Raw genomic sequence first — 24,150 nt, 5'->3', positions numbered from 1 at the left:
CTAAAAATGCACACTGTATGATAGCATAATGTAGATAAGAGGGACCCAGTCTGAAATCATTTACAGGGCTGAAAGTCCCTCCACACCATGAACTGAATCCCCAGGATATCTGATCCAAATGTATTATTATTTCTTGAGAACAAGAGGATTTTTTCAGATGATTAAGTTAATCATTTCTAAGTTGGAGCAAGGCCCACCACTGATAAAAGCTCCATGGGAAAAATCCTGCTAACAGGCATACTAACAAAGACAAACCAAACCAACCACATGACCAGAAAAACCTTCACACTTATGTGATTACGTTTAAGATGATTTGATGGTATAGTAAGTATTTGTTTTTAAAGTTATTTAACATAAAACTACTATTGTACTTATAGCTGAATTAAGTCTACCAACAAACTGGTCCATTCTCATAAACTCATAATTAATCCATGAAAAATACAAAGTGGCTTTGTGGAAGCTGCCTTTTTGTCACACAAATCTTAAATACAGTGGCCAAAGTGGACATCGCTGTAATCGTCTTTTTATGTATGTGGCTAGAAATCAGTGGCAAAATTGTTCTCATTCTCATTATGCCTCCATTCACCTCCTACACCCTTGCCCACTCTCCTTCCTCATTTGCACCTCATTTTCTTCCTCCTCGCCTCAAGCCTCATGTCCTTAAATGAATTTAGGGCTTAAACATTTTCATTACTGTCACAGTTAGCTAGTGTCAGCAGGTTAGGCATGCAAACCTGCTGTTTTCAGACAGCTAACAAAAAGCCACTAAAAAATGCAACAACAACAAAACATAAGCTAACATTATACCAGCTAATGTGAGGCTTAAGTGTCCTAAAAATCCCACTTTCCCTCTGATAAACAATTTGATTACATTCTCACATTGCAATCTGCTGACGTGTAGTGGTGAGATTTTACATACTGTACCTTTAATGCATGCCAAATAGTAGATTAAGACATAATTAGGACATAAGTGAGCTGTATTTTTCGTCTTTAGGTTCTCTCTCTCTCAAGCATTGTTTATTTATTGCATTACTCTACTGTATACTGGCAATTTTATCTATATATTTAATCATAAAGGTGTGAGCAACTGTTCAGTGGTATTAAGAAAGCTTCAAACTAAAAGAAACTTCTAAGAAGAAATTATGCTAAATATTTCAGGAAAACTAATTTAAGACATTATTTAAAATCGGAAGGTAATTTCACTTCGCACACTGTCACCACCAGAAATACTCTCATTGCCGTCAGCATCTGACAGGAAGCCGCTGCCAGTTGCTGCTGTGGGGATGTTGCTTTCCAGGGCCGTTATTCGCTGTTTCAGTCGAAGCTGGGATGAGTTGAATTCACTCTGCAGACGGGCCAAACACGTCTGAAAGTAACATCAATGTTATTAGTCATTCTAATTTTTCAAAAACAAAGAGCCATAATGCAAGAAACTGTGTTATGAGAAACAAGACCACCAGCTACAATATTCAGCATAACAGTACTGACCTGCAACCGATCAAGACTGGTTTCTAGCCTCTCCACCTTCGTCTCCAACTCCTCCCCTGCAGACACATTCAGTTCCTCCAGAAGTCCCTCCTTCATCAGGATGTCCCGCCCCCTCTGCTCCAGCTGTGCCCTGGCATGGGGAAACTCCTGTAGCGCATCCATCAGGTCTTGTTTGGAAAGGCAGAACAGGTCAGAATATCCAAGGCTCCTAATATTAGCCGTGCGTCTATTCCCCATCTTGCTGCCACTGATGTTTAGGATGCTGATTTCACCAAAGCAACTTCCTGCGGTCAGAACAGCTAACTGTGTGACGCCATCCTCCCCAACCACTGCCAGGCGGCCCTCTTTAATTATGTACATCTCTTTACCCACATCTCCCTTGGATAAAAAAGACAGACAAAAAATATACATTAGCATTTTTAACAGCAACACTGTATAAAGAGAATTATGACAACTATCTTGATAACCGGGTATTGCTAGGTATGTTACTAGCTTCAGCTACCAAGAAGTACATGTGCCTATGAAGTTTCTGGCTATTGGCAATGATATGGAGCTTTTTTTTCGGGGGGGGGTGTTGTTTTTTTTACAAGTGTTGTAATGCTTTGCTTGTACAAGAATGCACATGCATGTACAGCCCTGGATTCATGCATGCACAAGCAAATTCTGTGTTTGATCCAATAGCTTGTAACAACAGGTCCTATCCCCCTTTCTTCCAAACATCCTCCTCAGGACACTGGTTCATGGTTGAATGCCTTCTCCAAGACCACAAACGCATCTAGACTGGCTAGGCAAACTCCGATGCACCCTCAAATATCTATGAGGGAAAAGAACTCGTCCAGGATTTAACAACCAGAAAGAAAACCACATTGTTGCTTCTGGATTTGAGGTTTGACTAAAAAGTGGGCTTCCCTCTCCAGCACCCTGGCATAGACCTTGCTAGGGAGGCTGGGATCCAAGTGAAGTTGAAGGGAAACCAGCCCCCATTTCTTTTATCCAAAGGCACGCGAACTTTCAAAGGCATGTCAACCAGGACAGCCCCACCACATCCAGAGCCTCAAGGAATTTGAGGGAAGTCTCATCTGCCTCAGAGGTCCAGTCACCAAACAGTTTAGGAGAAGGCGTAAGAAAGTCGAAGAAAGATTTAATGAATTTATTTTTGTGTATGTGCTTTGTAAATTTTAGCAGAATTGTTGGACAGTGACGTTGTACAGCCCTTCTATCTATTGCATATATACAGTTAGGTAAACCAGTAAACGTGATACCTTTCTACAGATGTAGTCTCCAGGACTGAAAACTTGCGGTCGGAGTTTTAACACCAATTCTACAAGGAGGCCTGCCTCACAGTCCTGGAAGATACGCACCTAGGTCCAAAAACAGACACAAAAGCAACATTTAGGAACTTCAGATCGTTTGACTAGTTTTGCCAAGTGAGGTAAAAGGGTAAGATATGGGTCTTTACCTTCTTAAGTGTGTCCAGGTGAACATTGATAGCTATCTCAGCTCTCAGTTTATTAGGCAGACTCTTGAGGACTTCTTGTTCATCAATTGTCTTCTGATTGGTCCAAAGGTAGTCAAACCAGCGGATGACACGCTGCTCCAGCACCTTGCTGACATGTCTGAAGTGCATGTAGTGTTTGAGTCCATCTACACGTGTTTGAAAGGTTGCTCTTGTTGCATTCATATTAGAAATCATGGATCCAACATTACCCACAATGGAGGCAAATATCAGAACACCAACCTGGAGAGAAATACCAGTAGTAATTGTTTTAGCAGACTGGAAAAACTAGTATACACCTTTTGTATAGGGTTTGAGTAAGCTATAAACCTACCAGAAAGTCAAATATCAGGAACAGATATTCTTCATCTCTAACGGGTGGAGGAGTTTCTCCTATAGTGGTCAGCGTCATGGTCGACCAGTATAGGCAGTATATATAACTTCGTGACAAGGTGCCGAACTCAGGGTCAGACGCATTGGGATAAACCCATGAGTCAGAGCCCAGTCCCAGGATTTTGGAGAAGCTGTAGTATCCGCAGGCATTCCAATGGATTATGACCAGGATGTACAGAATCAGTTTACAGATGCGGAAAGCATTGGGGTAACCCGTTCGTGTTTCTGTACGCTCAAAGAACTCAAAGAGACGGGGCAGGCGCAGCAGTCTGTTGAATCGAAGAAGCGGAGTGTAGCCGATTCCAACAATCAGGTACAAGAGGTCAGTTGGAAGAATGGAGCAGATGTCAAACTGACACTGTAACGTTCGAATGTAGGTTTCTCTCAGACGGCGCACATCTTTGATCATCAAGCCTTGATCCAAGAAACCTTGATGTACATAATAAATGTAAATACAATGTCCCACTTCTGGGATTTTTAGAAACCTGAATTAAGATTCCATCAGGAACAAAAAAGAGGTCAGTGTCATAATATTTCATGTTCAGTAGTTTCTTGTCTGTTTCATGATGGAAACTTATCAGAGTACCTGTGTGAAGCCGAACAGCAATATCCAGGATATAGACTCCATCACAGGTGTAGTCCAGCACTTGCCAGATGAGCACATTTCTCATCTGGAGTTCATCGAAACAAGCCCTAAAGAAATACAAACAGCAAAGTGACAAAAATGATATCAATCTGCTATTCCAGACACATGTCATTGCCCCAGAGACGTGTTAGTAAGAGTAATAACACAAACAGGAATCTGCTTCTGAGAGGGAGTTTGACCGTTTGTATTAGCGGAAGCTATGTCAATGTCAGCTCCCTACCTGACAACTAGCAGGGTCCAGTTGTAAAAGGCTGCAGCACCAATCACCATCAGCCAGTAATAGTACGCGTCATCAGATGGAGATAAAACCACAATATTACACTTTTTTCTCCTGACAGAGAGAACCCAAAACACAGACAGTAAGCATCAACTGAAGTTTCACACTGTTTGCATGTTAGCTGTAGTTTCCTCACGTGCGTCTGGAGCGTCTGATTTCGTGATCTGCATCTGAGCCGGTACGGCTGTGGCTGAACCTGCTGGGCGGCGCCTGTATGTCCATGTTAGCAGGGCCTCTGAACCGCTCCAGGAAAGAATCCGGTCGCTCCGTCTCCTCAGCCAAACTCTTCTGCGCCCATTCTCTCAGGGTCATCACCATACTGACTATCCTGAAGACAAACAGGCAGAAAATGTTATGGTAAAATGGTAAATGGCCTGCATTTGTATAGCGCCTTTCTAGTCCCTAAGGACCCCAAAGCGCTTCACACTACATTCAGTCATTCACCCATTCACACACACATTTACACACTGGTGATGGCAAGCTACATTGTAGCCACAGCTGCCCTGGGGCGCACTGACAGAGGCGAGGCTGCCGGACACTGGCGCCACCGGGCCCTCTGACCAAGGTTGTATTGTTGTTTTGTTATTGTGGTTGTATCCAGCTAAAACATTCACTCTTGTACTGTTTTAATCCATTATCATCTGAAAATCAGCTATCATACCTGGACAGAGCCCCTCGGGCCCGAAAGGAATTCTGGGAACCAGCATCTCTCCTGTCAATGGCTGCCATTTGCTGTAGCTCTGAAGAAGTGTCGTCACATATTGACTGTCCTCTGTGTATTCATGCACATACAAAACACATAACACACAAACCATGTAACTCAGCAAACAGTGTGTAGAGCTTTCAACAACTTGAAACTAGTGATTATCCTTCTGTCCACTTGGACTAATTTTGCTATCACGGTTGTCGCCCCCTGCTGGCCATGAGAAAGAATACGGATTTAAGCATCAACTAAACTGTAACAATACCTGTACCTGTGTGTGTGTGTGTGTGTGTGTGTGTGTGTGTGTGTGTGTGTGTGTGTGTGTGTGTGTGTGTGTGTGTGTGTGTACCTGCTAAGTGTGCTCTCAGCTCGGTCACTCTCCTCCTCTGTCCATGTTTTCACAGACAGCCTGTGAGAATCCTGAACCAGACCCGTCATCCTACAGACGCAAACACAGCAGCACTCAAGTCATTTTCATTTTGTTCACTGCGAAAAGAACACAACACAACAAAACACACACATGGAGCCAGGTCGACTGTACCCAACCCAAGGTCCCAAGCACCGTCAGAATATGTGTCAGAACACACACTCACGCGTGCACACTCACACCCACATATCGCACTTATATGGAAGGTCATCTAGTACGAGGTCATCCTTTGTCGAGCATCACCACAGAAACCAGATGACATAGCAACAAGCTGTACAGTAGTTATGACAACAGATCATAAGAGGGAGAGACAGAAATGCAAAAGTGATCCATTCAGCAAACCTGGTAACTGTTCTGATGCTCCAGCGTTCAGGTGGTCAGTCCATCAGCTCAGATCCTGTGCATCTCGCCAAAGTATTATTTCTTTCAAAAAACACAAAACAAAACTCAACGTCTTTTACAGGCTATAAGACACGATGAACAGACTCGAGTGCAATACACACATAACACGGTGGATGGAGTGAACAAATGTAACCGATAAAAGGAACAATCACGTGGTACTCGGGGGGAAAAAAGCATCGTTTAAATTGCAAATTGTGTGTGTACGTGCATATATGTGTGTGTTTCTTTTCACCAGCATGCTCATCTGAATTCAAGAATCTCGTTTGAAGTGGCCTCTGATCTGGAAATGTGTCTTTGTGCATGTGTGTGTGTATTCTGCTGATTACTGAGAGAGATTTTTGTGAGTGCACCTGCACTATTTCAGCTCTGTTCAGATGGATTACAAAACAACACAAAAATATACCCATCTATCCAAAAACGTGTTTTCACCATGTGTTTTGATTGGTTGTGACGGGATGTTGACATGTCTGTTCAAAATGACAGAAAACACGAGTGCCTTACAGGGTAAAAGTCATTTCTGGGATCGAGTGTCACGTGTAATTGGCTCAGTTATTACCAGCACACATTTAGAAAGTGAAGCAGCTGCCTCTCAATCATGATAGCAGCTCCACTGCTGCAGTGATGACAAATACACCGCACTGCAGACACATTAACAACCTGTCAGAAGCTCAACTGACCTATCCCAGTTTTCCCTCTTATATTGCAGGACAGCTGCAAATATTTAAGCCTTTGTTTCACAAAAACAACTCCTGCTCATTTTAAGCCTGGAGATAGTCACCTTGCTGTATATTCAATAAAGTTAATGCTACCTGCATTCCACCCATGTTAGGTCATGCTACTGTGCACGCTGCCTCCACTGAAAACATCACTTAAACCCTTGATGGATTCTGCCTGTCATTTTAGCAAAATAGCAAATCAAATATAATGTCGGTTCCCATCAGTGTCTTAACACATTTTAACATAATGCTTTGTCTGTAAATCACAGCTTAGCTCCTTTTTGCTTCAGATAACTCTGAACTTGTATTTAACACTCTCAGGGGCATCAAACATAAGGCCCGGGGACCAGAATCAGCTCAGCGAAGAATTCCAACCTGGGCAGCTCGAAGGCTTTGGAAAATGTGAAGGAGTGCATGGATTTTGAACTTTAAACTGTTTTTTCATAAATTTGACAGATTTCCTGTTGACAAAGACTTTCACACTACACCAAATAGATAGATAAACAATTCAATGGAAAAAGTTACAGTTTTTCCACTACCTGCCACATAATAACCTACAATTTTATTCTATTTTAAAAAGCATTTACTAATTGTTGTACATGTACAATAACAATATTAAGACATCTCAGGGATTAAGTGTTTAGCTAAAAGTCTTCACACTGACAGAAAGATTTTCACTGGTCCGGCCCACTTAAGATCAAAGCAGGCTGTATGTAAAATTAGTTAAAACAAGGTTATGGATCGCTACCACTGCTATTGTTTGCTTGTCTGTGCATACATTTGGCTGTGATTCGTGTTTTTGAGGCCTAGGACCCGCCCCCTGATGATAGATGTAGTATAGTGGCTTCTGCCTCGGCTCTTTCTGCTCCTTTACGGTCCCTCGTAAAGCAGCAATCTGGCCTTTGTGTTAGGTTGCTGTTCCTTTTTGGTTTTGTGCTTTCAATATTGGGTAATATATGAGCTTCAGGAGCCTCCCCGTGATCCTGATAAGGATAAGCAGAATGGATGAATGGATTGATGACTATGACCTTCATTAGAGAGTAAATGGTTGTTGTGTTCCAGCCTTACAAGCCAGCCGTAACTGCGTCCTGATAGTTTCTGCAAAGTTTATGGAAATCATTTGTAATCATTATATTAAATCTGTGAAAGGACTTCTGTGAAAGGACTGCTGCTATCTACCCAAACGAATGTGACATGTGACTGGAGTTTGTTTTAGAACTTAGATCTTATGCTATTTATGCCTTTTTTTACTGCTCTTTTTTAAACTTATTCTTTTAAACTGTATTGCTTATTGCACTGTAGAGGCTGGTGAGAAACAGCATTTTGTTTCAGGCTGGGTAACACCATATGAAATGACAATAAACTTCTTTAGTCCTTGAGTCCTAAATATAAACATAAGTAAAATGGCCACTTTCTTAGGACCAACTGCTCAACTATTGGCTAATGTGAATCTAATCAGCCAATCCCAGGGCAGCAACCCAATGAATTTTTGGCATGATTGTACAGGAAACACACTGAAGTTCGGTTTGAGCATCAGAATGAGGAAGAAAAGTGATTTAAACAACTTTAAATGTGGCGTGGTTGATGGTATCACACAGGCTGGTCTGTGATCTGCTGGGATTTTCCCACACAACCCTCTCTAGTGTTTACAGAGAGAAGAGGAAATATGCAGTGTGCAGCAGTTCTTCTGGCAAAAATAACTTGTGGATCCCAGCAGTCAGAGGAGACGGCCAGTCTGCTTCAAGCTGACAGGAGGGCAACAGTAACTCAAAAACAACCAAGCCATGCAGAAGAGCACCTCTGAATGGGCAACAATGTAAGCAGATGGGCGACAGCAGCACAATACACACCAGCTGCCGCTCCTGCCAGGTAAAAACAGTACTGTACATTGATGCCACATTTCACACATGCTCACCAAAACTGGACAACAGTAGATTGGAAAAGGGTTGCCTGCTCTGATGAGTCTGCTTATTTGCTGCAACTTCATGCTGCCTTCTATCAGTGCTTCTGGCAGGTAGTGGTGGTGTAACGGTGTGGGCTGATGCTTTCTTGGCACACTTTGGGAGTATTGAGCATAAATCGCACAGCCTACCCGAGTACTGTTGCTGACCATGTCCATCCCTTTATAACCACAGTGTATGCATCTTCAGATAACGATCAACGTCACAGAGCTCAGATCATCTCAAAGTTTCTCAAGCATGAGTCCACCCCCCCACCCAGTAGAAGATTTGGATTAACCTGCTGCTGTTTGCTGAGCAGACTGGCTGAAGTTAAAGCCAATTCTTTGATGTAATACTTAAGCAGCACACACATACATAAAAGAAATGACTGGTATGTATAATTCAATTCAATTTTATTTATATAGTGTGTGAATGGGTGGATGACTGGACGTGTAAAGCACTATACAAATACAGGCCATTTACCATACAGCGCCAAATCACAACAACAGTCGCCTCAAGGTGCTTTATATTGTACAGTAGATCGTACAATAATAGATACAGAGAAAAACCCAACAATCATATGACCCCCTATGAGCAAGCACTTTGGCGACAGTGGGAAGGAAAAACTCCCTTTTACCAGGAAGAAACCTCCAGCAGAACCAGGCTCAGGGAGGGGCGGGGCCATCTACTGTGATTGGTTGGGGTGAGAGAAGGAAGACAGGATAAAGACATGCTGTGGAAGAGAGACAGAGGTTAATAACAGATATGATTCAATGCAGAGAGGTCTGTTAACACATAGTGAGTGAGAAAGGTGACTGGAAAGGAAAAACTCAATGCATCATGGGAATCCCCCGGCAGCCTACGTCTATTGCAGCATAACTAAGGGAGGATTCAGGGTCACCTGGTCCAGCCCTAACTATATGCGTTACCAAAAAGGAAAGTTTGAAGCCTAATCTTGAAAGTAGAGATAGTGTCTGTCTCCTGAATCCAAACTGGAAGCTGGTTCCACAGAAGAGGAGCCTGAAAACTGAAGGCTCTCCCTCCCATTCTACTTTTAAATACTCTAGGAACAACAAGTAGGCCTGCAGAGCGAGAGCGAAGTGCTCTAATAGGGTGATATGGTACTACAAGGTCATTAAGATAAGATGGGGCCTGATTATTTAAGACCTTGTATGTGAGGAGCAGGATTTTGAATTCAATTCTGGATTTAACAGGAAGCCAATGAAGGGAAGCCAAAACAGGAGAAATATGCTCTCTCTTTCTAGTCCCTGTCAGGAGTCTGAGTTCTCTTAAAAATGAAACTTACATTTATCCATGATATCCTGTTTCAGTAGACCAAGAAAATTCAGAGTAGCCTCAGCTGTGCCATCAATTAAATGTAAAACAGTCTTTAATTGCTAAATACAAATAAATATAACATCGTGCTATTTGCTACGTGATGGAAGCAAAATCTCAATAATAATATTTAAGGAAATGGAAATGAATGACTGCTATTGGTTCTGTTCAGTAAGTAAATGTGTGGTTGTTGCAATAACACGCTTGAAACGGCAACAGAACAAATCACACAGAACACAAAACTAGATAATATATGAAAAAAGATTTTATTGTTTACCATAACAGACGTAATTGTGCACACAACACATTGAAAGTATTGCTCGCATGACTTTAAATTAATCCAGGACTAAACCTTTGAGGTTGTTTATTGCAGTCATCATGGCAGCAAAAGCAGAGCTACTGAATTCAAGTGTTATGCTGGAACAGACCGTCTACAGACAAAGCGCTAGAAAAAAGCACTACAGATGTGCTGTTCTGGGTTAAAAATCCTAGTCAAAGCATTTAATAGACATTGAAGGTTAAAACAGGTTTCAGTTTTATATTCTGTGAATATATTATCTGCCTATAATGTAGCACAGCTTTGGTCATATACATGAAAGATTATTATGGCTCGAGAACAATAACTGACACATGGGAAGTTGAGAGGAAAAAGCAGCTGAGAAAATGTTAAATATGTTCAGGAATGGAGGAAAGGCAGCATTAGGTGCTTCTATGTGAGATGTGAAGTAGTTGTTTTTGAATATTTGCCACGTGTCATAACTTAAAGACAAACATAAAGACACAATTTCATATTTTCTTAACAGGTTTCCCCTTCGCACAGTCCTAGCATGCATGGCTCAGACCCTGTGATAGTCAGCGCTCTATTAGATTCATCTCAGCGAGCAGCACAGACGATGATCACCTCGTAAACGATCGTAAAAATGAGATCCAAAGAAAAGCCCCAAACCAAACCTCAACCTTTATATCATGTAGCCGTTAAAGAAGTCCCATTTTACTGCACTTTACTGTTTACACTCAGATTGGATTCACTCAGCTCAGAATAACCACATAAAACAACAACGCAGTACATCTATGCCCACTACACGTGTGTCTGTTTGTCTTTAGGTGCAAGCGTGTCTCCTTTAAGCTTTCTTCATCCCTCTCCCCATCAGGCAGGCGAAGATGGTCATCACCATTTTGGGGTTGACTTCTACCAGGTCTTCAGGCAGGGCGTAGACTTTGGCACCAATCTTCCTCGCCATGGAGACGGCATACCTGGAGAAAGGAAGGATGGTAATTAGAGTGTATCACCTCATCATCACAACGTTGATGTAATAATCAGAATGCCCCACTGCCAGCTAAGGTTCTAGATAGCAATGTAATGAAATACAAAAGCCCAGTAACTACTGGAAACAAACGGAGCAGCAGAGGTGATTACTTGGCATTGTTCAGTTTGTCTTCCTCTGACAGATTTTCCTTTTTAACCAGCTCAAAGTTGACACTCTGCGGCTGGATGGCATCAATCAGGTCGAGAACTGGCAGACTGCTACTGATTATTTTGTCCTAAACAGAAGAGCACACAAGCATCACACATCCACAGCTGGTCTTTCACTCTTCACAAGCAATAATCCACAATGACAAAACAGAATATACATGTGAAAATATCTCACATTACACTAGTAATTGGCTAGTTTGTGTAATGAATGCATACTTTCTCTGGCAAAGTGTAACTTTTTACCTTGAAGCTTTTTATAGAGGAAGTCTTGCCAGCGCCAGACAAAGTCTTGTTGACCCAGGAAATGATCACATCATCTCCAGCAACTTCTCCATGTCCAAGGTCTTTGAGGACATTTAACGTGTACCTGCATGTGGATGTGAGAATATTAGCCTCGTTACTGAGCACTATATTTCCCATAAGCCCCGGTGTTTTTAATCATCAGTGCACCAATGTGTCTCATCATAACAGCTCAGTGCATTAAACTCGATGAACTTGGTGAGAGAGCTCTGACTTTTTCGGTTTCCATCCTGAAACAGCAGTACCCCCTATCTGTCCTCGATTGTACTGCAAACCCAACATAGGAATCAAAAGAAAATCACCTCCTCATCAGCTGCCACACCAGTGCCAGGGTTAGAGTAGGGTTTCCGTCGTACAGGTCCTGTCCACCAATCCCCACCAGGAAAAACCCGGCTTTTTGCTTCCCCAGCTGCACGGCGTAGTTACAGTTTTCAATCTGCAGTGCGCAGAAAGACATTTTTGGGATCTGCACCTTGTTGTTTACACTTTATACACTGTCCCAACTTTTTTGGGAATCCTAGTTTTTACACGCACACAAACAAAACATTGCAAATTTCAAAAGCCACATTTAATTTATAGTAGAAAACATATCAAATGTTTAAAAAGAGTAGATTACCATTTTAAATAATAATACTAAAAAGGTCAATCTGTAGATGCAGTTTTTTCTAAATTCTACTGTGAGTAAAATATGGATTTATGAGATTTGTTAATGTTGTTGATGGATGGATACATTCTGGATACATTCTGTTTTTACTAACGTTTTACACATTGCAACATTTTTTAATATATTTCACGAGTCATAAGTTCAGCTTTCAGGCTGATCTAAACACTAAGACAGTTTTTCTATTCTTGGCTGTCATCGCTGTGAGTAAGATGTCCTTAATATGATCACCTAAGCTTAGACTGTCAGCATACAAGCTCCATACATCTGCTGACTAGACTGTCTCTGTATGAGGGGCAGCCAATAAGAAAACGGTTGTCTTAAAGAGACGGGAAGAATGTGTGTCGAGTGTGAAACAAAACAAGGTGCTCCACCAAGACCCAATCTAAGGCATAAATATATGGAGCTGGAAATGAGCATCATACACACCCATTAAATGTGTATGCGTCGTTTCCACGTGAACATCTTTTATTAAAAACTGTTCTTTGAATTAAGCAGTTTGTGTATTTACCTTTTTTAAGTGGCCTCCTCCTGCTTTGAATGGAGGGCGATTGACTTTGTCCCATTCCACTGGAACCATAATCTTTTCATAAAGTTGCAGAATCACTATGGCATTCTGCAGATCACTGTACACACACACAGTGGCGTGTGAGGTGAACATGCACATGTAAAATACATATCAGAGTGTTGCTAAACGGTACAGATCGCACACTGACCCATAGATATGATGAACATTTGGAGAGACGCCGAGAGAGTTCATCCAGTTCCTGAAAGTTCTCTCCTCCCTGGTCTCACCTGGAGATCGTGAAAGACAGAGTCAGCCACAGGATCTTACCTCAGCGACTACAGGAGCGAGAAAGGAAATGCTCATCCATGCTTACTCTCCACAATCCACTCTTGGTTCTCTGGTTTAGTGAGAGCCGGGTGTTTGTTGAAAAGGGTCGCCACGAAGGCCATGTTGAGCTTAGAGTTTCCACTCACAACATCGGTGGCAGTGACAAACTGCCTGCAGCCCAGACGGTTGGCCTGCTGCAGCATGCACTCTGCTCTCTTTACCAGATCCTGCTCCTGTGACACACACACAGGCACAGAGGCGTGTGATATGCATGTATTTAAATGACAGATTCATCCTCTGTATTAGTTCTCAGTTTTCAAGCGTTCAAATAAAGAAATTGAACCATTTTCTCTGACATCACTGGGGCATTTTTCTACTGTGTGTGTGTGTATGCAGGGTGTGTATGAAGGGTTAGGCCTGACTAGAACAGCACTACAAACAAAGAATCTACAAGGCAAACGACATGCTGCCTTTCAAGCAAACTCACATATAGACCGCTCATTTCAATGTTAACATGGGGAACATCCTCTTTGCTGCCATCTGGGGCGATCTGCTCGAGCAGGTGGAAGTAGGCCTTGGAGTCCTGCGTGGGAACAGAAGTGCACAAAGGCAGAGACAGACCCGTGTCAGACTGCGCTCATGTTTATTCCCAGCGCTAAAAAAAAGATTCTTCACCCTCAACAAACATGAAGGAGTAAAATTCAATTAAATGTAATATTTATATTCTACTTGTACTTAGCGTAGTTTGATTAGTTAAAGTCAGCATTTTGAGAGTAAACATGAATTTTGAGTGACATTTATTCATTTATTCAGGGTTGATTTCAATAGTATTATGTGTTGTTGCAATATGTGACAATACTCATGCAAAATAAATGTAAATGTGTGTTTAATGTGTGTAAATGTGTGCAAAAATAAAAGTGCATTTACAAATTTTTATATGAAAGCAGAATACAGTTAATTGCAGCCAACTGCAGAGCCAACCTGCCTTTGCTTTTTAATATTTTACTGAACATCTATTTCAGCCGTCCCCAACCTTTTTTGCACCACGGACCAGTTTATGTTGCGGATAAGGTGTCGTGGATAAGCACAACAAAATGAAAACAGCACCGGTACCAAAAAAAGAAGATTTATTCATAACAAACGGGAAAAGACCCAGGAAAACCGAGTTAACGATAAATACGATACAAAATAAAGATAAAAAAACCCCAAAACCATAAATTTCACACCCGAGCCTCAACTCTTGCGCCCCGGTACCAAACGACTCTGGGGGTTGGGGACCGCTGATCTATTTAATTTGACCTATAATTATTTTGCTTATGCTGGGCTTTGGTGGAGACAATCAGTTCATCCTCTACCTGAAACAAACTATCCTCTGTCTTTAAAACGTCCCTCCCCTTTAGCCAGCTTCCCTCTGATTGGCTGTCCCTCATGAAGAGAAAGCTCAGAGAAAAGCAGGTAGCTGTGTTTAGCCTGACATGACGATATCAGATATGTGAACTCAAACAGAGCCATGAGTGGAAAACAAACGTTCTTCTGTTTCACAGGGACTATTTGTGCATATTCTGCCCTCATCATTTAAATATTCTAGTTTAATGTTTAATCTAAGCAACTATTCAAACGCCCGTGTGTCAGAGCTACAACCCATGAATGAAGTGTTTATACTGTCACAGGCATATTACCCTGAAGAGAATGTGATTTTTTTTAATTGTGACCCAACATCTGTAAAAGATCAAATAAGGATTCAGTCTCTAATAGCAAACAGTGAAGCGACTGGTTACATTTTCTTACCTTAACATCAGCAGAAAAGTTTGATATCTTCATCCCGACTTTCTTTAAATGGAAATTGACCCAGCGGAGCAGCAGCTCTTCAGGACTGAGCTTCATCAGTTCCTCCAGACTCTCACCTTCCTCTAGCAACGCTGCAATAGCTATACAGAGAGAGAGGAATGACTCTGGTGCCTAAACTAAACTCCAGCATGTATTTAAAGGACAACTGCTATATAAACTTCCATGTTCTGATCCTGGGACTCTCCTTTTTATCTGGGATTCACTGGGCTCAAACTGTCACAGAGGGTTCAGATTTTGTCAAAGAAGTCAGTGCAGCTTTGGATAGAAGTAAATGTAGTGACACTGCATAAGCTTAGTGAAGAGCTAAAGGCGGGTCAATGTGACATTTTACAGTGAGTCACTTTTTTGTGGCCAGGAAGTGAAATGATAGAAAATATAGGAAAACAAATAATGGGTCCCCTTTAAATTGTGTTTTACTTTTTGCATGTTTGCAAAATTCCCTCTCCACAGACAAATCTATCTGCAAATCTATCTGTGCTCCACCTTCATTGCGGCTCAGCTCGATATCGGCAAACAGCCCTATCTTGATAATCTGCCAGAGGAGCCCGAGCACTAGATGAGGTTTCCCCTCCTTCAGATCTTGAGCTCCGATGTTGACGACCTGGCACCCGATGGCTGAAGCAGAATTCAGAGCCAAGTTCAGATTCTCCTGTAGGATATGAAGGGTCAAGGGTTAAATCGCATTAAGCCAGCACACGATTAAGATGTGAAAGGGAACCAACTGACCTGTTTGGTGAAAGGAGTCAGTTTCTTTTTGTTGATGGTTCTCTCGTCGATGGTGTCAGGCACAGATAGGTTGATGAGTTTACTGAAACAGTGAGCGTGAGGGAAGCATCTTAGCGCACTGCCTGAACGTGACAAACAGCGTCTAAAGAAAACTGCTTTACCAGAGCATGATGCCATCTCCGACAGCTTTAAACAGATCCTCGGTGTTGGGGTTGATGGGGAGAACGTGCTGACAGTCGGGATCTTTCTCCAAAGCCGAGTTGAGGTAGTTGGCAAAGGCGAAGCGCTCCTGCTCTGAAATACGACAAAGCCAAGTGTCAGATCTGTTTCTGCGACGACTAAAACCTGAGGCTGTTTGATCAGAGAGTTCTCTGACTCCACCAGGCGGTGACACCACACATATTATATATGGCGTTACTAACCAGAGATCGAATGTTGAGTTCCTGCACTTGAGAGCTCGCTGGTGCCCCCGATGGCTACAATGCCTTCTTTCTTGTTGAGAGCTTTCCTGAAACTCTGGGCTATGCGGTCGTCCTTGAGTTCCTTAAAGAGCTGAATATATATGCAAACACACGCTAACTTACAGACAATCAAACCATGGTTACTGTATATTTGTCAAGATATTAACCAATATAAGTCATTTATCACTTAATATGTTATGGTACTTTGCCTTTCTTTACAGTACATTAGTATATAAACAGATTTTTATGTAACATGTTTACTTTTTTGGCTGCTGTGAGTAAACTGTTAGTAAAGCTGTGAATTACTACAGTTAGTTAACTAGTGTTACCTACAGCCTCGAACTCTGATAATTCAATTTTGCTGTCGTTGTTCAGATCCAGCTTCTGGAGGAGTTGTCTGAGCTGGTATCCCGGGACAGGACAGCCAACCTCTCGGAAGAGATTGCCAAGTTCGGTGGAGGAGATGTACCCATTGCCATCCGCATCTACACGTGGTGTGTCAAGACAGGAAATGAAAGAGAACTTTACTTAAGCTTAAACTTCTACTCTTTATTTCTTTATTTACAGTTTTCCAGATATGCAGGGCGAGATTTAAAGTGCTGCCATTGTGACATGCTAAGAGTCAGTGCCCTAAAGTCTCAGCTTATGTTTACTCTGTAGTATTTTCCATTGAAATGATGTGCAAATCATGGCATTCTTTTCTCTTCTTACGTTACACAGTGTTCCAACTTTTCTGGAGTAAAATTTACTGAATTGCTCCTTTAGTGCAGCGGTCCTTTTTTGCTCCACGGACAGTTTAATGTCAGACAATATTTTCACGGACCGGCCTTTAAGGTGTCGCAGATAAATACAACCAAATAAAATGATACGACCAAGACAAAAACTGTGCTATTTTGTAAATTTATTAATAATAAGCAAATTCACTGTGTAATTGTGTAACTTTATTAGCAGCGTCCTCCTGAAATGCACCAACAACATTGAGAGTAACATCCTCCTCTCTGCCCCTTAATGCTCTCTGGTCGCTATGGTAACGCGTAAATATTTCTTTCAAAATAAGACGCATGACTACAAAACATTTATAAAGAACATGAAAATATATAATTCACCATAATGCTAAATCAATGAGAGGGGAGACAATGACACCTGAAGTGTGTTGCTTATGCTCAGCCTGCTCCGCAATTTTGTTTTGGTAGCTGGAACCGCAGAAAACCCCGCTTCACACAGGTAGTGTGTGTGTGCTGTTGTGGCAATCTTGGAATATTCTGCCATGACTTTTATTCAAAGTAGTTGATGTCTCGAACATACTTTTAAAGCTTTTAAAGCAGTTCGTGGGTCTTTTGTGAATGGGAAGTAACACTCAGATTATTTTTAAAAGAAAAGACAGTTGATCGTGCACTAGTAAGTTTTTTATTTTTTCTGTGCGGCCTGGTACCAAAAAAATGGGAAAAAAGACCCAGTGAAACCGAGTTAGCGTTAAAAACCCTGAAAATCATCAATTTCACACCTGAGCTTCAACTCTCGCAGCCCGGTACCAAACTCTCACGGCCCGCTAACGGTCCGTGACCCGGGGGTTGGGGATCGCTGCTTTAAACAATAACGGGAATGTAGGCGTATCAAAGCTTCTGTCTGCCAGATCCTGCACACGTACACAGGCGTGCACAAAGAGGCACTTTTCACAGTCATGTACACCACACAGTCAAAAATAAGTGGTTAATTCATAGTTTTCTGCAATGTGAACGAACACACACAAACACACACATTTTTACTCACCCACTTTGTTAAAGGCCTCCTTTATCTCCGCCATCTCCTCGGCACTGAAAGACTTTGACATTCCGACACCTGTGAGACACCTGACACCTACACAGGCAAATGATGCGTGTAAGTGCTGCGTACCAACTCCGGACACATCGCACAGAGCATCAGGAGTAATGACCATAAAAGGCTTATAAAATGCAGATTTCTTATGCATGCATTGTGACTGAACTGGCTGCAGTGCTTCAGTTCGCCCTTCAGTGCGATATGGCAGCCTCGCTTCTGTCAGTCTGCCCCAGGGCAGCTGTGGCTACAACTGTAGCTGCCTCCACCAGTGTTTGAATATGAAAGTGAATGAATAGTGGAATTGTAAAGCGCTTTGAGGGCCCCGAAAAGCGCTATATAAATGCAATCCATTATTATATGGACCAAAATCTCTGAGGCACGCTTCCAGCACCTTGTTGAATCTATATGCCATGAAGAATAAAGGCAGCGTTGAAAGTTAAAGGGGGTCCAACTCAGTACTTAACAGGTGTAACTAATGAAATGGCATGTCAGTGTACATGACAGCATAGAGCCTGAGTGGTATAATAGCCATACACTAATATCATTATTGAAAGCAGCTAGAAATAGAAGACAAGAAGCTTGCTGTAATGACACAGGTTGTCCAGCAGAGCGGCTCCAAATATGCAGCTGGCACCAATTTCCATTTTCAATGTGAAATTTTCCAGCAATGATACCAAAAATATTAAATGTTATTAGGGATCATTTCGTACAGCCATCCAATAGGCCAGTGACTATCAAAGTGTGGGGCCCTGGTGGACCACACAGGTACTGCAGGTGGGCTGCGGTAATAACAGAAATTGAACTAGAAATTAATTACATGCATACAAATACATATTTATATTAATACATTTATTAAAAAATATTTATATAATAAATGAGTTTTAACAGTTTTCTCACTCAATAAGGTGTTTTTTTTTCCAAAAACTGAGCTCCTATTAGGGCTGCATCTCTTGAAACAAAAATCTCTCATGCACCCTGATCATGTTACAGCATGACAAACAAATTAACAGGCAAAGCTGAGCGTGAATATGCAAACAGTGGTTTCTCAACCAGATACACATGGATACAGGCACTTGAATACAAGCCTTCTAATATCTCTATAAAAACTAGAAACAAAAATGCCCCTTTAAAAAGACAACAGTGGTGATCAGACGGCAGTTAGCTATACCCACGGTTATTTGAATAAAGAAAGGAAAAGCATCTCTCCTAACGCAAACCAGCCCAAATATGTGCACATCACACTACTGCTTTGAACTGGTGCAAACAGCATAGAGGTATTTAAAAAGTGTTGCTGTTTTTTAATTTTGATTTTACAAGCTAGATTTCACAGGTTTTTAGGCTTTTAAAGGCAAAAAATGTGATTCGGATTATTTCGAAAATATCGTATTATGATCTAAACATTTTAATTGTGTAGCAACTCGTTCACAATACTCAGTTTATAGGAAATGTACATATCATGCCGCCACCAGGTGTCACTGCTTTGGGAAGATCAGACCTTCAGATGGACGTGTCCTTGCCAATAAATCCAAATCCTTTTATGAGTATTATTATTAGTGTGTGTGTGTGTGTGTGTGTGTGTGTGTGTGTGTGTGTGTGTGTGTGTGTTGGGGGGGGGGGGGGGGGGGGGGGACTATTATTTGGACAAACCGACCACCTCAAAATTGCCCCTCTGTTGTGAGACGTGACACTGACTGAACAGCACTGCAGCCCGCTGTAAAAGTCTGGCTGTCTGCATGCAATTTGTACTGCAGATAGATTAGGCAGAGCCCGCGCACATGAATGATGTTCATAGCTTATAAAGCCTGGCACATGCTCAGTGTGACGACGCACTTCGTCCGGCCGCTGCTGCTGCACCGTCTGCCAATCACATTCTAGCACTCACTGAAAGAAAAAGCCACTTTCACGTCTATTAACGGTGTGGCTGAGGCCTGAGTGGGAGTTTTATCAGACAGGCTGCAAGTAACGCACAATATGCTGTAATAATATACGCAACTTAGAAGTTATATAGTATTCCAAGAAGACAAAGTCATGAAATAAGAATAAAAGTAATACACAAGGTGACATTTTGCTTAACTACCATGTGTGCATACCATGAGCCATCTAACCCACAAATACTGCGTATTTTAGCATATGTTTAAAATATTATTGAATACAGTCTCTACAAGCATCCCCACATAAGCTGTAAAATGTGATTTCTAGGTGAATGGACGGACAGCTGATGTGTCGCAGTGAGTTTTAAATTGTTTTCTTCCGATGCATAAAAGTCTTTACCTCCTGTCATTAGTCACGAGAAAACGCCCTGAAACTCTCATTGTGCTTACCTGTAGTCGGCGGATGGGGCAAAATCACCCGGGGAAACCAATCTCTCTGTCGGCCTGGCTCTGCCCCTCTGTCCCGTTTTCTTCTGCTGACGCCGCCCGGAGAAGGGAGCCGCTCCGCCCCCTCGGCGCCACCCTTTCCCTTAACCAAGCCTCCTCCTCATGCCCGCGGTCATGTTGAGCACCAAGCAAAAGAAAACACTGTCTGTGGTGTTCTTCGGAGACAATGGCGAAATTTACCAAGAACATAAAATTCTGCACTAATGAAACAGAGAGAAACACGAAGACTCACTTATGGCCAACTGATATGTAATGCTAAACAAATAAAATGTAGTAACACTAACAGTAGCTTAATTAGCATTAATAGCTTGTGTTTCTCAACTTCAAACAATAAACTCTTTGATGGGCAGACTTGAAATACCTTACGGAAGCGTAGAGCTGCCACCCAGGCAAAAGAAAAATACAAGTGTATCACGTTATAACGTGAAAGGTTTATTGTTCTAACAAGATACTTTTCCTGTTTGTACAATATACTATCATGTTTGTACAATATACTTTTCACGTTTGAACAACATAATATCACGTTATTACAATATACATAATTATCATCCTATATTGTACGAACGTGATAATTATGTATATTGTAATAACGTGATATTATGTTGTTCAAACGTGAAAAGTATATTGTACAAACATGATAGTATATTGTACAAACAGGAAAAGTATCTTGTTAGAACAATAAACCTTTCACGTTATAACGTGATACACTTGTATTTTTCTTTTGCCTGGGTGGCAGCTCTACGCTTCCGTAAAATACATTATAGATAAACTAATGTAAGTAGTTCTAACAATTTTAGCCTATTTACATTAACACTAACTATAATCCATCTGGAAGCAGGTCTCATATCTGGCATCTTTTCACAGCTTTGATAACTTATTTAACAACCACTTACAACCTTTTACTTAATAAGGGAATTTTTGGTATGTTTAACGGTAGAGTAAGAAAAATTTCTAGATTATTTAAATGAAAACATATATCAATATATTCTACATGTAAACATGTAAACAAAGGTAAGCACTAGGTTGTGAAAGGCGGCATGTTGCCTTCAAAGGATACTTTTGAGCTTTTAATAGTGTAAATGTTCCTCATTGGTTCACATATGTGGGAGTATTTATTTGAAAAGAAACTCAAACTGAGCAACTTATTCAAAATCTGTGAACACCCCGTTAGAAAGTGCTATCTTGGTGCTATCTTGGCTACATAAAGTGCTCATAATATAAGTGCAACTGTAAAATTTCTAAATTAAAGTAGTTTGTCAAATCTCACCACTAACAGAATTCTCTCTTCTTACCTTCTCATCTCACTCTTCATAGTGACAGTAGGCTGTTAGTCCATGTTTATCTCAAAGTCTCCACATCTATTTACAGTGATACAGTGATACATTTTGAAGATATCCTAGACTTTTCTGTCTGTAAACACTGCTGCCTTTAGCTACTGTTAGCTACTGTTAGCTGCTGTTAGCTGCTGTTAGCCAGCATTAGTAAAGTTTTTGTAATCGTTAAATTAATATCAAAGCAGTTGCCACACCTATGTGCCACTGAAAGAACATCATTGGCAAATGTTTATTTAAACTCAACTCATATGTAACTGCTATGTGCAGATAAGTAGAAGAAACTTTAGTATAAAACATAAAATAAATAAAACATACACTCTATCAAGAATGCCAGAAAAGTTTCTTTGTTTGGGCAGCATGAATCCAAAGTAAAATGGTAAATGGCCTGTATTTATATAGTGCTTTTACTAGTCCCTAAGGACCCCAAAGCACTTTACATATCCAGTCATCCACCCATTCACACACTGGTGATGGCAAGCTACATTGTAGCCACAGCCACCCTGGGGCGCACCGACAGAGGCGAGGCTGCCGGACACTGGCGCCACCGGGCCCTCTGACCACCACCAGCAGGGAACGGGTGAAGTGTCTTGCCCAAGGACACAACGACCGAGACTGTCTGAGCCGGGGCTCGAAACGGCAACCTTCCGATTACAAGGCGAACTCCCAACTCTTGAGCCACGATCGCCCACAGTAAGTAATAGCCAACAAAATGGTCCAATGAGATAGTAAACTCATTATATCAATCTCAAATTCTAATATGCATCACCATCAGTCATGTGCTTATTTTTAAATTATAGTCTGCTTCAGATTATTCTACAGGTTATTACATTTTCTAAAACAATATGTGTAAACAGTCAGAGCCCTGCTGCTCCTACCAGTCCGTACATGTAGGAATTCCTCCTGCTCCTCTTCCCATTCCTACTCTTCTCATACCTTTCCTTCCTCCCCCTGCTCTGTGATGTCTCTCTCCCTCAGTGGACTGATGTGTTTCATCTTGTCAGAACTGTCACAATTCCTTGATTGTGCCAGACACTGAGTGAGACATTTCCAAAAAGCCACACAGAGAAGGGATGCAATTCATGGCTGTTATTGTAATGAATGAATCCAGTGATGCAAAAGTAAACTGAAACCAGTGTCTAGTCGTTTTTGTAACCTTATACTAGACTAATGAGTGCTGGATTAGACCGCACTGGCTTGTGCACAAAACACTGTGCGATTGAACCTGATTGTCATAGAGAATGAGCTCTGTTTGCCAAAGCTTGGATATATTGAGTCGTCTTTTAACAAAACAAAAAAATCTCCTCCAGCTGGCCTGGGGATTTGTCTTTAACTGACATCAATAAATAGCAAAGATCCTTTTTATTCAGTGTTGTGGTTATAAAAGGGCTTTGGCAGAAAAAGGAGCATCCAGAAAGGTCACTGTGCCACCTCAGCTGATTTCTACTAATATACCTTTACAACCAAAGTAATAATAAACTATAGTTAAGTTACTGCAGTTCAAGCTCAAGTTAAGCAGCTAACAGCGGCTTAGTGCATTTGCAACAACTGTGATAACGTTCATGGCTAAAGAGGACACTGGTGTTGGAGTGGATCGGCCTCTGGAAGGCAGACTTTTTGAAGCATCCCCTCATGTTTCATTGGAACTAAAAACGAAAGGTCAATTATCAGCCTGTGCTCCAGTTTTGTAACTATGTTCTCACTGAAAGACTCCAAAATCATAGGAAATGTGTTGAGTACATTCTGTGTTCACAACTTAGCTCCAACTATCATTGTGTGTGTGTGTTGAGTTCACTGAATCACTTCTGCAGCTATAGAGGAAGCATCTCTCCTGCCCTGTACACATTGCAGTCTAAGGCACAAGTGCATTTGCATTGTACTATGCATGTATTTGTAATTATGCATACCTGTTTATAATCTCGTTCAAACTCACTCGTTTTTCTTTAAATCTGTTGTGTAGCCTGTAAAGGTGCCTGAGTGTACTGATTTATTATTTAAGTTTGGAAGCACAGCTGCTCATAAGTGACTACATTTTTTAATACATATATTTTTAAATAAAAGCCAAATGCCACCCTGTTGAAGTTGGTCCAGATCATATGCTCTGACTCCAGCCACAACTACGATCAGTTGATCTTGGTTTGGTGCCAGGAGGAGGAGGAAAATTTATGGATTTTGAGGAGTGCAGATATGGACAAAATCTTTATTTATTGCATAAAAGAACAAGAAGGTGATGGTAAAGTGTAAATTGCATCCAGGACAGAAACAACTGCCTTATACTGCTGACACAACACAAGCTCTTTGCAAGCATCCGCACAGACAGCATGCAAATGCAAAGCTAGCACCTAGAGTGATGTTATAGCTGAGTGCATACTGACCCCAGTCCAGCAGCCACAACATGAACTTACACAGGGAGCAAAGGCAGTGCTGAGCAGGCTCTGTTCTACATTTTTAAAACAGAATTATTGTCGTTTGAAAACTCTTTTCAACTTTGCATTT

At 41.4% G+C, this 24,150-nt stretch overlaps 2 protein-coding genes across 2 annotated transcripts; both read right to left on the bottom strand.

Moving 5' to 3' along the window:
• Positions 1–911: 911 nt before the first annotated feature.
• On the bottom strand, positions 912–5,440 carry LOC308408419 (cyclic nucleotide-gated cation channel-like; the record flags this gene model as incomplete). Its single annotated transcript, XM_080900642.1, has 10 exons — positions 912–1,366; positions 1,489–1,866; positions 2,751–2,849; positions 2,948–3,226; positions 3,318–3,805; positions 3,963–4,069; positions 4,243–4,353; positions 4,436–4,627; positions 4,961–5,071; positions 5,352–5,440. 10 exons carry the CDS (start codon positions 5,438–5,440, stop codon positions 1,181–1,183), a joined length of 2,040 nt encoding a protein of 679 aa, XP_080756768.1. The 3' UTR covers positions 912–1,180.
• A 4,625-nt stretch (positions 5,441–10,065) lies between these two features.
• LOC308408420 (plastin-3-like) lies at positions 10,066–20,384 on the bottom strand. The gene is made up of 16 exons (XM_080900643.1): positions 20,267–20,384; positions 17,898–17,984; positions 16,461–16,612; positions 16,089–16,218; positions 15,828–15,960; positions 15,667–15,748; positions 15,424–15,589; positions 14,881–15,020; positions 13,580–13,675; positions 13,139–13,325; positions 12,974–13,052; positions 12,769–12,883; positions 11,899–12,032; positions 11,540–11,663; positions 11,240–11,364; positions 10,066–11,076 (listed from the first exon to the last, which is right to left on the bottom strand). Exons 2-16 carry the CDS (start codon positions 17,956–17,958, stop codon positions 10,944–10,946), a joined length of 1,857 nt encoding a protein of 618 aa, XP_080756769.1. The 5' UTR covers positions 17,959–17,984; positions 20,267–20,384; the 3' UTR covers positions 10,066–10,943.
• Positions 20,385–24,150: the final 3,766 nt, after the last annotated feature.

This window comes from Rhamphochromis sp. 'chilingali', assembly GCF_963969265.1.
Source record: "Rhamphochromis sp. 'chilingali' genome assembly, chromosome: 13".
NCBI lineage: Eukaryota > Metazoa > Chordata > Actinopteri > Cichliformes > Cichlidae > Rhamphochromis > Rhamphochromis sp. 'chilingali'.
The sequence above is the reverse complement of the archived record's forward strand: the minus strand, read 5'-3'. Positions and strand labels throughout refer to the sequence as shown.

What these genes read in the sequence shown, in the direction of transcription:
- LOC308408420 (XM_080900643.1), bottom strand. Translation starts at nt 17,958, where the DNA reads ATGTCAAAGTCTTTCAGTGCCGAGGAGATGGCGGAGATAAAGGAGGCC. An exon ending in AACTCAACATTCGATCTCTG is followed by an intron (nt 15,961 to 16,088) that starts GTTAGTAACGCC and finishes GTCGTATTTCAG; the next exon opens with AGCAGGAGCGCTTCGCCTTT. An exon ending in GAGGAGGCCACTTAAAAAAG is followed by an intron (nt 12,033 to 12,768) that starts GTAAATACACAA and finishes TGCGCACTGCAG; the next exon opens with ATTGAAAACTGTAACTACGC.